The sequence below is a fragment of the Culex quinquefasciatus genome, chromosome 2 (genome assembly GCF_015732765.1).
Source record: "Culex quinquefasciatus strain JHB chromosome 2, VPISU_Cqui_1.0_pri_paternal, whole genome shotgun sequence".
Classification (NCBI taxonomy): Eukaryota; Metazoa; Arthropoda; class Insecta; order Diptera; family Culicidae; genus Culex; species Culex quinquefasciatus.
In genome coordinates this window covers 12,782,793-12,796,857 of record NC_051862.1, presented here as the reverse complement: position 1 = coordinate 12,796,857, position 14,065 = coordinate 12,782,793, and the positions used below count along the sequence as shown (strand labels likewise).

At 32.4% G+C, this 14,065-nt stretch overlaps 1 protein-coding gene across 1 annotated transcript; it reads left to right on the top strand.

Moving 5' to 3' along the window:
• Positions 1–9,842: 9,842 nt before the first annotated feature.
• On the top strand, positions 9,843–10,447 carry LOC6032353. Its single transcript, XM_038257270.1, has 2 exons — positions 9,843–9,936; positions 10,005–10,447. The coding sequence occupies exons 1-2, from the start codon at positions 9,888–9,890 to the stop codon at positions 10,445–10,447; spliced, it is 492 nt and encodes a 163-aa protein (XP_038113198.1). The 5' UTR covers positions 9,843–9,887.
• The last annotated feature ends 3,618 nt before the right edge of the window (positions 10,448–14,065 follow it).

The following is a 14,065-nucleotide window of genomic DNA, read 5'->3' as shown; positions in this document are numbered from 1 at the left end:
AATCAAAAATGGTCCTACTTCCCTCGCTTAATAGAAAAAGGTTGATATTATTTAAATTAATCCATAATTTTTCATTTCGAAATTTCGTGTTTTTTTTTCTAACTTTGCAGGGTTATATTTTAGAATGTTAAAATATTTTACAAAGTTCTAGAATGAACCCCATATGGCTATACATCAAATGTTTAGTAATTGTCTGTTCTACAACTTTGTAAAACATTGTTTGTAAAACAACCCTGCAAAGTTAGAAAAAACTTGAAATTTTAAAATGAAAATTTGTGTTCTCGATAAAAAATACCCTTCTAGGATAATGCAGATTCGAAAAGTACATTAAACGTCCTATAAAATTTCGAATTTTCGAATGTTCCAAAAAGAAGGGGGTCGTACCACCTCTCCGTCACGAGATATCGAAAAATGGAGCTCAGGTTCGCGATCAGGAACAAAAGATACCCCTTAAGACAAAGTTTCACGCATATTGATGAGGGGTTGGGGTAACCTTTCTAAATTTTGCGTAAATTGGTGGAAAATTACCCCTATTTAATGAAGAAAAATTTATTTTTCGTGAAAAAAAAAACTTTTTGCGGACTGTCCGAATTCTATGAAAAATACTAATATTTATTAACCCGGGGTAACCAAAGTATTTTGGTGGCCCTCGGGCCAATTTTGAATGATCATGTAAAATGGCCCTTTAACGCATCTTCAAGTGATTTTTTAATTCCAAGAACTTAAGGTACCACCTAAATCGAATTTTTCCCCCTGGCTTTTTTTTTACCAAAATTGATATATCTCTTTCCTGATTACACTTAGAACCTCCATAATGCCTCATTTTGTTGAAAAATGTTTTACGAAGCTAATGAGACCAAAATTGTTGAGATTGATCATATAGTTTCTTCAAAAAATAAGCAGAACCCAAGAATTTTTAACAAAAAACTGCTGTTTGTATGGAAACTCAAAAAAATTGAAGTTCTTGATGACCTAGGATATCTGAACAAATCTACAACATCCGTTTCGAACAAGGTTGCTGTGTTTGAAAAGGAATTCGTATACGATTCTAGTTAGATTCCAAGTTAGATTCCGTTTCAGAATTCGAATTGTATTGACTTGTTACCTTGCAACATCAATTTATGTTGCGCGACATTTTTTGGAAGTGTTGGCAAAAAATATGAAAATTGACCAGATTTCGGCTTTAGTGGTACCTTAAGGCTTAAGCTTATTTTATCAATTTTTAAGATTTAGTAAATATAAAACTAATTGTATAATCGGGATCAAAGTATGGGAAAGCCATACTTTGATCCCGATTGTATGAAACAAATATTGTGTTAAAAATCTACCTTATCATAACTATTTATCGTAAATTATGTCAAAATTTTCAATAAATATTTTTTGAAATGTTATTAAAAATGATGGAATAAATTAAGAAAAAAACCTTAAGCAACTATTTATCATCAAGATTGCACATAATTTAAAAAATAATTTACACAAAGTTACAAAATTTTGTGACATTTCTTCTAAAATATATTTAACAATAAATAAAACAAATCTTTTTCAATGCAACTTTAAAACTTTAATTATATTTGTGAAATCACGACAGATGAGACATGAAAGTTTCAATGAAAAGCAAATGATTTTTTTGATTTTCTGATTTTAATCAAATTTAACCAATGGATTAGAGGCTTTTTTGTACAAAACTGTTTAATTTTTTTGTGTTTTTTTATATTTTGTTTTTTTAAGCTTAAAAAATTGAAATTTAAAAAAAGAAAAAAAATCTCATATGGCCCGCAAACTCATGTGAGCTTGAAATGTAGCCCGCCATTTAAAAACTTTGAGCCCCCTGTTTTAAACCACTCCAAACATGCTAAAATGATTATCAACTCAGAAAAATACCATTGAAGTTGATTGAACTTATGTTTGCATTTGAACTTATATTTATTTATAAATTTTAGAGTAAGCTGTAAAGATTTTTTATAATGGACAAAAATAAATTTTATAATTTTATGAAAAATATTTTACTTATGTAACAAAAACTTTAAATCCATTTTATTTTACAGGAGCACCGTTTTTAAATAAATAACTCTACTACGATTTTGAAAAAAAAACAACATCCACTCGATGACGTGCCGAAGAGAGATTATTTCTGAATACATATTATTTTGAAACAGAGAAAATTTCGTTTAAGTTCGTCTTAAATTATTAAAGGTTAATTTTTTCCTGCATCTTTAAAAGAAATGGAAAATGTTGACATTAGACACATATTCTTGAATTTGAAAAATATTTTTCTTATCCTTATGGGCGAGATTTGAAAATAATTAATATAGATAATGTTTTTTTTTTCGATAACTCAAATAAAAATTGTTTAAAGATTGTAATTATTATTTATTTTCAACTGGATGAATCCGTCACTTTGTTTAATTTCGGATTTATTATCTTAATATTTCAATGTCCGAGAGTTTTCCTAATCATATATAAGCTAAAAAGTGGCACCAAAAATGTTTGAAACTTCGATTTTGATATGAAATTATGAAAAACAACAATTTAAAAAAAATAGAGTTATCGAAAAAACCCTCTTGAGATTTTAACATCATTGTAAAAAAGAAGTCTTAAGCTCTCAAATGCATTAAACAGAATGTTATTTGGTTTCCACAAAAAAAAGAAACAAACATTAGAAAAAGGGCTAATTTGAAAACGTAAAATTGCTCTAACTTTCAAACTAAATGAGCTAGCGACTTCGTTCTTTCGTCAAAAGACGCTTTTTTTTGGTCCTCCAAATATGTTTTGAAGACACCAAAATCGCCAAAAAAAATACAAGAAAGTAATAGAATAAAAACACTTTTTTGAAGGGTAACCCTAGCACATTTCATATGAAATGCTGTTAAATGAACAAATTGAGAAATAGAAATTTGGTGTCTTTAGCAAAGTTGTTCAAAATGTTTCGCACTACAAAACTGTCGAATAAAGTATGTCCCTATCTCATCAGGGTGCAGCGAAAGATTTGGAAAAACTAAGAAAATTTAAGCCCACTCAGTATCGATATGATTAAAAGTCGTAGAATTTTGTACTGATCAAATGTTCCTTTGACACCAAAGCTTTAAAATGCTCCCCCGAAGCAGCAATATTTTTTTTCTGCTAATTTAACTTTTAAGACCACTGTGCAATGATTCTATGGTCATAGGAAAGCCACCATAAAATTTCAGCAAAAAATAAAAATAAAAAACTGATACAAACGTCGATTTTTTGGAGAATTGCTGAAATGTTTAAATTTTTCGTTCACAAAAATCATATTGAAAAATCAAATAAAAAATTACTCTAATTTTATCATGAATCATTTACCTAAAATGGTAATTCAGAGAAATGAAATGGCTGAAATTAAAGTTACATTACATTATAAATTTTATGTAAATAGAAAAAAATAAAATTCAGAACTAATTTTCAGAAGGCTGAAAATGGGTTTCCAGTTTTTATGTTGATACTGTATAGTTTAAACAAAATTTAACAGAGTTTACACAGTTCTTGTGGCACACTGCTAGTTGACCATAATTTAGTTTTTAAGCTGGTAATCTGGCAAAAAAAAATGTTCGAGAGGAAAAATTATGTAAGGCTGCCTCCTTGCACCTCTCGTTTCCCCAAAAAAGTCTCTTCTCTCGGATTTAGCTCATTCCGTGCACGTCCCGCAATAAAATGCAATAAATGTCTTTTGTATAAATCAAATAAAAGCTGTATGCAATTCAACAACATTGTACAGTGTGCTTGCGCTGGTACGGCGGCGGCTATATAAACGCCAGAACAACCTTTCGGTTGCCAAGTAGTACTAGGAGTAGTACTCTTAAGGGGTAGCTATAGGTATACACAGAACTATGGTCAAGATGGACTCTCACCATCATCCAGGAACCACCGGGACAAAAGGGATAAGGATGAAGCAGCAATGCTTTTCATTTTGAGGATAATCCGTTTTTCGCAATACACGATTTTTACTTCGTTTTTCCGTCGTTTTCCTCTTCTTTTTCTTTTTTCGTTTCTGGTTGGATTGAGAGCTTTTTTATCCTCGGGAAAATAATGGAACACAATTGGAGCCTTTCCGGGGCTTCTCTTTTTTTTCTGTGCGATGCTGGCCCTGCTGTCTGCCCCAGGATCCTCTCGAGGAAGCAGTCCAGGACTATAGGAAAATTCATTGTTGTACGAAAGAGTCTCTATGTAGTAAACCCGGCAGGTCCGGTCCCCGGTCATCCTGGCGGCAAATAAATTCCAACCGGGATAAAGTGGCCACGAGGCAGTGCTGCCAGCAGCCACTGGTGCGTTTCGTCTTGTTTGCATGAACCAGTTTCCGGCGCGGTTGGCTCGAGTGCCAGAAAAGATGAGTGATTCTCTGGAAATTTTAAATTTCAGATAATTTTTATTCGTATTTCATCAAATAAAAAGATTTTTTAGATTTTATATTTTTTTCACAAAAACATTATTATTTATAATTTTTGTATTTTAATTTTAATATAATTTTTCCAGAGAGCTCCTCAGCTCATACAGCGGGACCACGGCGCGCGGTCAAAAGTTCTCCTCGACTCATCACGGTCCACCGGTCGGGTTTTTCGGAGCTTTTTGTTTGATTGTTTGCGTCGTCGTCGTCGTTTGGTGGCGCGAGTGCTTTCGGGCCATTGATATAACGAGATCCGCGACCGGGCAGTGGCCACGTGGCCAGGCCACTCTTGAACGTTCATTGTTTGCTTAGTGGGTCATTGGATGGGAGTTGTCATCATGGTGGGGATCTTGCGTCTTATGAATACATTATATTTCAAATATTTTAAATGTTTAGCTGGTATAAAAATTATCATCAATTATCAATAAATTTTTTTAAACAAATTTTACTTAAGGATGACCTTTTAGATGCTCTAATAAGTTTTATGTTATGATTTTTGAGATGTTTTTTTTTCAAATAATTAAAAAAAGGGACCTTGCTCTTTTTGTTAGAATTCCAAAAACGAAAGCTGTTTATCTAGTGATAAGTTAAAATAAAAGTTTAAATGCGAAATTTGCTGAACTTTAAAATTGAAATTTACATTGAACACATTTTTTTTTCTAAAATTTGTTGATGAAAAAAATTTTGGGTGCTCAACAAAGTTTTGAGCTACAATAATATGAAAACCGTATTTTTTTTAAACCTTGAAATATCCAAAAAGGGAAAAGAATATCACCTTAGAACAAGGTTTTAATGAAAATCGGCAAAAGGCTTTTTTGTGAGTTCACAGGGAATAATCCATATTTATTGAGAAAAAATTAAATCGTTTTCGATTTTTGTTTTTTTGACTGTACTTCTTATAGAATTGAATATTAAATAGGGGTGACATTGGATCTGGGGGTGATACTGGGTCATTAAAATTTCAGCATTTTTGTAAGTCCCAATCTCACCCCCAGACCTAATGTCACCCCTGTTAAAGGTAGTTCTTTATTTAAACTAAAAAAATAATAGTTTTTAAACTTTTTAAAACTGTTTTGCCTTCCTCGCTAAGGTAAGGCTATAATCCTGCTCTAAAAATGAACTTTGTATAAAACGTCGTTGACCCACCTTCATGTATACATATCGACTCAGAATCGAAAACTGAACAAATGTCTGTGTGTATGTGCGTGTGTTTGTTTGTATGTGACTAAAAGACTAGTTCGTGTTTCTCGGCACTGGCTGAACCGATTTGACACAAACCTGGTGCATTCAACATGGTTTAGGGTCCCATAGATCGAGTTTTATACAGATTGAAGTTTCGATAAGTGGTTCAAAAGTTATGTATAAAAATGTGTTTTCACATATATCCGGATCTCGCTTAAATGTATGTTAATTATGTCCGGGTCCATCATCCGACTCATCGTTGGTTAGGTTATCAATAAACCTTTACAACGAGCCTAAAACATTGAAGATCTGGCAACTCTGTCTCGAGATATGGCCACTTAAGTGATATTGATGTACTTTTTGGAAGCCGGATCACACTTAAATGTATGTAAACTAAGTCCGGATCCACCATCCAACCCATCGTTGGTTAGGTTATCAGAAGACCTTTCCAACGAGTCCAATTCATCGAAGATCTGGCAACCCTGTCTCGAGATATGTACACTTAAGTGACATTTATGAAGCCGGATCTCACTTAAATGTATGTAAACTATTTCCGGATCCACCATCCAACCCATCGTTGGTTAGGTTATCAAAAAACCTTTCCAACGAGTTCAAAACATTGAAGATCTGGCAACCCTGTCTAGAGATATGGCCACTTAAGTGACATTTATGTACTTTTTGAAGCCGGATCTCACTTAAATGTATGAAAAATATGTCCGGATCCACCATCCGACCCATCGTTGGTTAGATTATCAGAAGACTTTTCCAACGAGTCCAAAACATTGAAGATCTGGCAACCCTGTCTCGAGGTATGGTCACTTAAGTGATATTTATGTACTTTTTTATTCCGGATCTAAAAAATAGATGAAATTTTTTACAATTCCATCATATCAGCCATTGTTGGTAATAAGTGAGGAAGGCTTCAACCACATAGGTGGATTAAGTTACACCCAAAACTGGCAGCGCTAGTCCGAGAGAATGATGGTCTCGAGTCGAGAGAATAGTGGTACCATTCACGGACGCAGAGAACACAGCTCGAGATGGGCGATAGAACTATTCTCTCGACGTTCATTTGCAAAAAAAGTTCATCCGTCAAACAAAAAACCAAAAGTGTCGACAACGGGAATCGAACCAGAGACCTTTGACAAACCAATCCAATGACTTAGCTGCCTCGGCCACCACAGCTTGGTGACCATGGAGAAGTCAGAAGTCGATGTATGACACTTGTTGGAGATTTATTGATTCAACTAACGAATGAACTCATTTGTTATGATGGTGTGAGTTGGTACCATTATTCTATCGATTTTGGCACTGAGCCCTCAATAAATTTTGAGAGAACGATTATCTCGATTCTGAATAATGGGTGTAGTTTTTTTATTGAAATTTGTCACTTTAAAAACTATTTGGTTCAAAAAGAAAAGCCTAATGAAGGCTAGAATTTTGGAAACCATCAGTGTAGAAGGGAATGGTTCAAAATGATTTTTTACGAGTTTTGCACAATCTTAATATTTTTTTAAAGAATTACAAATTAAATTATGCTAAAAATATTCGAGTATCATTCAGTTAATTTTGACGAAAAATTATTGTGCCAGTTCTTAAAATTCAATTGGAAAATTTCGAAAATAAAATTGATTTTTTTTAAATATCATGAAAAAGTTTCCTTAATTAAATTTCATAACGATATATCAGGGCAATGATGATATTTGGTAAAATTTTATGATTGATGCAAATAAATTCAGTAAAAAAAATAATTTAAGCTCAATTTTTTTAAATAATAAGCGAAAAATATTGCTTTTTTTGTACATGTTACAAAACAGTTCTTTATGGAAGTTAAATAAAAAATTAAAGTACTTTGATTTGGCTTAAAATTGAACTGAGGTCATGGTCACTATTTTTAAAAACCGAAAATCTGCAAATATTTCGCAAAAATCAAACTTTCGGTGGCTATATCTTCAAAACGGAGCCCTTTATCAAAAAATCTTTAGAGTACTTTTCGATTGCAAATTCAATTTTACATTAAAAAATGACGTTAAATTTGTTTTTGCATTTAATTTAGATATACCAGAAATCACTTTTTTTTTCAAACAAATATAACTCGGCGGCAGATTTTTTGACCATCTCTATGGATCAAAAGTTGTGGATTTTTGTCCCACATATCAAAAAATCTCGAAAATCTAAAAATACTTATTTTGGGAAATTGAGTTTTTGTGAAAAAAAAGTTGATTAAAAAATCTGCAAATTTGTGTTTTTCGTGTACCTATATTTTTTCTCAATAGTCCTCAACAATACCTACAACTTTGCTGAAGATACCAAATTGATCAGAAAGTTCATTCAAAAGTTACAGAGATTCGAATATTTACGTACCATTTTTGTATGGACAGCTGCCAAAATTGTACGAAGACGTGTATCGGTGAACCAATGACACAAAATAGATTATTTGGGCATAAAGAAGGCCCCCATAAAGTTTGAGTCAAATAAAAAAATACAAAAAATAGAAATGGTCGAAATCGGCTGATTTCGTAGAGAGTTGCTCACATGGTCTTTCCCATAAAAAATCCCATAGAAAATTGAATCGCTTTGCGCAAAGTGAGGACTAATCCAATCGTTACCAAACTTTGGGAAGTTGTTTAGGACCCCAAAAGGATCTGAAAAAGTGCTATGCTCACTAAATTTGGACAACTTTTTTTTCCATACAACCATATTACACCCTATTGTGGCATGTAGTACATTTTTTACGTTCAAAATACACTTCTGACACGTGCTTTTCAGATTTGTTTACATTATTAACTGTATCTCTTATCTGGTATTATCCAAACAGGTAAAACTTAGAGCGATTTAAACAAAAGTATAGAAACTAGTTACTTAAAAAAAGTGTAGTTTTGAAAATACTTACCATAAAAAAACCTACCTTTTTCGTAAGGTACTGAATGATCATGGTCGCAAGATAGCACACAAGCGACGAATTCTTACAAAATCCCTTGTCATTTTAAAACCAATTTCTGAATAGAACATTATTTATTAATCTTTGCATTGGCATTATCAAAATAGAGATAGTTTATTTGTAGTTTATATTATTTCAACATGTTTAAGATTGAAGATTGATAAGAATTATTATTTTTCTTTTATCTAGTTTCAGATCTGTTCGAAATTTATAAAATCCTTCATTTAACATCAATTTCTGTTGAATTTCACTCATTTATGCATATTTTAGGACTATTGAACTGCCGTTCTACGCATAATTGTCCCATGTCAGTTTTTGACGATTTTGACTTTATGCTATTTTTGAGTTTAGTCTGATGTGTACTTTAAGAAAAACACATAAAATCTGGTACTTTGTTCGGAAACTCATCAAAAACAACACCAAGTCTGTTTGTCCCATCGTTGAACTTCTACGCATAATTGTCCCACCAAGTATTTTCTTACACGGAATCATTAGTTTTACTAAGCATTTTGCCTTGTTTACCTGTTGTATAGCAAGAGGATCACAATTAAGGGTGATAAACTGCTAACTGGGGCGATTAGGGACACATAGGGCGAATAGGAACCCACGGGACAATTATGCGTAGAAACACAGAAATCGGTCGAAAAATTTCAATCGCGTTTTTCTCAGTTGCACTTTTTTGAACATGGGACAATTATGCGTAGAACGGCAGTGAACCATCAAATTCCAAGCTTCCAACATTATAATAATTTAACTGTGTACTGATAATGAAATGAATCAAAAAGATTATTATTATTTTTAATAGATTATTACTTAAAAAACAAATACCGAAAAAATAGAAACTAATGCAGACTACATAAAACTCAAAAAAAAAACCCAATTGATATTCATTTAAAGCGACTCTGACCCTGAACTCTAAGAGGTCAAACTGATATTCAAGGGAAAACCTTCAATTTTCACTTCCTAACATCAACCTCCAAAAGGTACCCCGGAAGATCTTCGTTGACACAGTCTGTTAGTACGCACCCCCCCCGGAGCAATTGTGGCTCACAAGCAGCTCGAGCGCGCTGTTTGCTCTTCATTTTTGCTCCAATATCGTCCAATATTTACCCTCCGATGCCGGGCTGAACTTCGCCACGTGCTGAACCTTGAACTTGCCCAATATTGACGACGGCTCGCATTGTGACCTACAGACACTGCGGTCAAACAAAAGTGTGCAAATCTGCGAACCAGTTCGTCTGCCCGACCCGATTTTGCAGGTCAACTTGGTATAAATAGACTAGAGCGAGATTCTCCAGGTATCAGTTCCAGCTCATCACTTCATCAACGTGCTTTGAAGAGTTTGTCAACCTGTTGGTAACCATGAAGTTCGTCACTTTCTCCGTTGGCTTCTGTTTGCTCTTCATCGGCGGTAAGATCTCTGTCATCTTCTTCAACGCTCTCAAGACTCTTATTCAAACAAAACCTTCGACCCTCTAGCAGCTCAAGCAGATGTCAGCGAGTTGGTCAACAAGGCTCCAAACGAGATCCAGACCTGCATCGTGTTGACCACTCACGACGAGCAGCACTCTGCCACCGAGGAGTTGCTCGCAGAGGAAGTCACAACTGCGGTGGGAGTTCCCCGGGACGAGCAGCAGCAGGATCCGGGACATCCGGACTATCGGGGACCGTATCACTACACGAAGCCCAAGGTCGAGCTGGAGTACGCCGTTCCGGATGTGCCGCCCCAGGGACGGGATCTGGACCTGCCCAAGAATGACTATCTGCCGCCGTCGGCGGAGGAGAAGGACCAGGAGGACGAGGACGTTCCTCCGGAAGGTCGCAACGGGGAGTTCCCCAAGAAGGAGTATCTGCCTCCGGCGGTGGAGGAGGTTGATGGAAAAATTAAGAGGAACGTGCATTTTGGAAGGAAGTTGCTGTAAGGTTAGGTCTATTTTTTAATTCTTTTTGTTGAATATATAAATAAAAGTTTTTGAACAATTAAACCATGTTTCAACGATTTTCAATCAAATCAGCAAATCAATTTTGAAAAAAATCTTTAAAAACATTCACTCTGATTAAATCAAGGCGAAATTCAAAAAATTCCAAATCAACCAGGTGCCGACCCCGTAATTACCAATTAGATCAAACTTTCCCTCCATTTTCCCCCTCCTAATTTTCCGCTGACCAATTCAAACAAATTCCACAACAACTGCGCTTCAGCTGTACTTTCTCAAACGGTTTTCGCAAAAGTTTGACTTGCGTTTTTTTTTTTATCCCCAGTGGAAATCGCCACCACCGTGGCGTGGAAAAACTTGAGCTCGTTTTACACGTGCACCAAGAGTAAATGAAGAAAAAAGAAAGAATTTTCCAAACTTTGAAATTGTTTTCCCTTTCTCACAGATCTTGGACAGTTGTTGTTTGGTGTGTGTTTCTTTGGAGGGGTGCATTTTATGTGAGATTTTTTTTTTTATTTTCTTTGGGATTTGGTTTTGGGATGTGGTCACTGTTTTCCCTCGTGTTTGGTTGGTTGTCTGGAATAATTGTTTAAATGTTCTTGGAAGTTTTTTTATTTGCGACTGTGACTTTTTTTACAGAATTCTTTAAAAAAAATATTTATGTTAAATACGAACAAATGGGCAAATAAAAAAAATCTATAATGCTGAAGGTCAACTCTTCGAGAGGGTTCACATTTTTCGGCAGTGGTTCAGAGTTGTATGATCCTTAAGGGATATTTCCACAGAAGCTCGTCTAGACGAGTAATAAACAAATAAAAGCCGTAGGGAAAGTTGATTTAGCGCCACATTGCTTTTTGGAGACAGCACAGAACAACACCAAGAGGGTCAACAAGAATGATGGATTTATGTATTTGATTTGGTTGGAATTTGCGAGGGTAAACAAGGTTTTCGAAATGATCACAAAATTTTGCTGGTTTATAACTTTCAATTTCTATTTTAATAATCGATGTGAATATTTGTTGAAGCTTCCCTCGACTCTGACTGTTAAATTAAAATGTTAAGATTGTAAGATTTTTAGATTTTTAGATTTTTAGATTTTTAGATTTTTAGATTTTTAGATTTTTAGATTTTTAGATTTTTAGATTTTTAGATTTTTAGATTTTTAGATTTTTAGATTTTTAGATTTTTAGATTTTTAGATTTTTAGATTTTTAGATTTTTAGATTTTTAGATTTTTAGATTTTTAGATTTTTAGATTTTTAGATTTTTAGATTTTTAGATTTTTAGATTTTTAGATTTTTAGATTATTAGATTTTTAGATCTTTAGATTTTTAGATTTTTAGATTTTTAGATTTTTAGATTTTTAGATTTTTAGATTTTTAGATTTTTAGATTTTTAGATTTTAGATTTTTAGATTTTTAGATTTTTAGATTTTTAGATTTTTAGATTTTTAGATTTTTAGATTTTTATATTTTTAGATTTTTAGATTTTTAGATTTTTAGGTTTTTAGATTTTTAGATTTTTAGATTTTTAAATTTTTAGATTATTAGATTTTTAGATCTTTAGATTTTTAGATTTTTAGATTTTTAGATTTTTAGATTTTTAGATTTTTAGATTTTTAGATTTTTAGATTTTTAGATTTTCAGATTTTTAGATTTTTAGATTTTTAGATTTTTAGATTTTTAGATTTTTAGATTTTTAGATTTTTAGATTTTTAGATTTTTAGATTTTTAGATTTTTAGATTTTTAGATTATTAGATTTTTAGATCTTTAGATTTTTAGATTTTTAGATTTTTAGATTTTTAGATTATTAGATTTTTAGATCTTTAGATTTTTAGATTTTTAGATTTTTAGATTTTTAGATTTTTAGATTTTTAGATTTTTAGATTTTCAGATTTTTAGATTTTTAGATTTTTAGATTTTTAGATTTTTAGATTTTTAGATTTTTAGATTTTTAGATTTTTAGATTTTTAGATTTTTAGATTTTTAGATTTTTAGATTTTTAGATTTTTAGATTTTTAGATTTTTAGATTTTAAGATTTAAAATGCTTAAAAATCATGACTTTGCCAAATGAGCAATTCTCTACCAAAACCGGAAATGGATTTTATTTGTATTTTTTTATTTGACTTAAACTTTGTGGGGGCCTTCCCTATGACCAAATAAGCTGTTTTGTGTCATTGGTTCACCCGTACACGTCTCCATACAATTTTGGCTGCTGTCCATACAAAAATGGTATGTAAATATTCAAAGCTGTAACTTTTGAGAGAATTTTATGATCAATTTGGTGTCTTCGGCAAAGTTGTAGGTATTGTTGAGGACTTTGAGAAAAAAATAGGAACACGAAAAAAAATTTGAGGATTTTTTTATCAACTTTTTTTTCACTAAAACTCAATTTCCCAAAAAACGAATTTTTTGATTTTCGAGATTTTTTGATATGTTTTGGGGGACAAAAACCCGCAACTTTTGAGCCATAGACAAACATGGTCAAAAAATCTGCCGCCGAACTATGATTTTTTGAAAAAATAGTGATTTTTGGAAAAATAAACCGAAGTTTCATGCAAAAACAAGTTTGACATTATATTTAAATGCAAAATTGAATTTGCAATCGAAAAGTACTCTACAGATTATTTGATAAAGGGCTCCGTTTCCAAGATAAAGCCACCGAAAGTTTGATTTTAGCGAAATATTTGCAGTTTTTCAATTTTTAAAAATTGTAACCCTGAGTGACCGTTTCCAAAAATATTTTTTTTGAAAAGTTCAGAAAATTTGCTGTAAAATTGTCTAAGAGACATTGAAGATTGGACCTCGGGTTGCTGAGATGGAGCCGCTTTAAGAAAAAGAAACACGAAAATTGAAGTTTTCTTAATCTCACCAAAACAACCCACCATTTTCTAATGACCATATCTCAGCAAATAATGGTCCGATTTTCAATTTTAACACATGAAAAGTTCGTTAAATTTTCCGATCTTTTCGAAAAAAAATATTTTGAATTTTTTTAAACATGACTAGCATTTTAAATGGGCGTAATATTCAATGTTTGGCCCTTTTAAAATGTTAGACTTGATTTCAAAAATTAATAAATATTTTTTTCGAAAAGATTTTATTATAATTTTTTAGCAAATTTTCTGAACTTCTCAAAAAAAAAAAATATTTTTAGAAATGGTCACTTATGGTCACTATTTTTAAAAATCGAAAATCTGCAAATATTTTGCTAAAATCAAACTTTCGGTGGCTATATCTTGAAAACGGAGCCCTTTATCAAAAAATCTGTATTGTACTTTTCGATTGCAAATTCAATTTTACATCAAAAAATAATGTCAAACTTGTTTTTGCATAAAACTTCGGTTTGTTCCTAAAATCACTGTTTTTTTTTCAAAAATTTATAACTCGGCGGCAGATTTTTTGACCATGTTTCTCTATGGCTCAAAAGTTGCGGATTTTTGTCCCCTAAAACATGTCAAAAAATTTCGAAAATCAAGAAATACGTATTTTGGGAAATTGAGTTTTAGTAAAAAAAAATGTTGATAAAAAAAATCTGCAATTTTTTTGTTTTCATCCCCAAATTTTCCGTTCTCAAAAGTCCTCAACAATACCTACAACTTT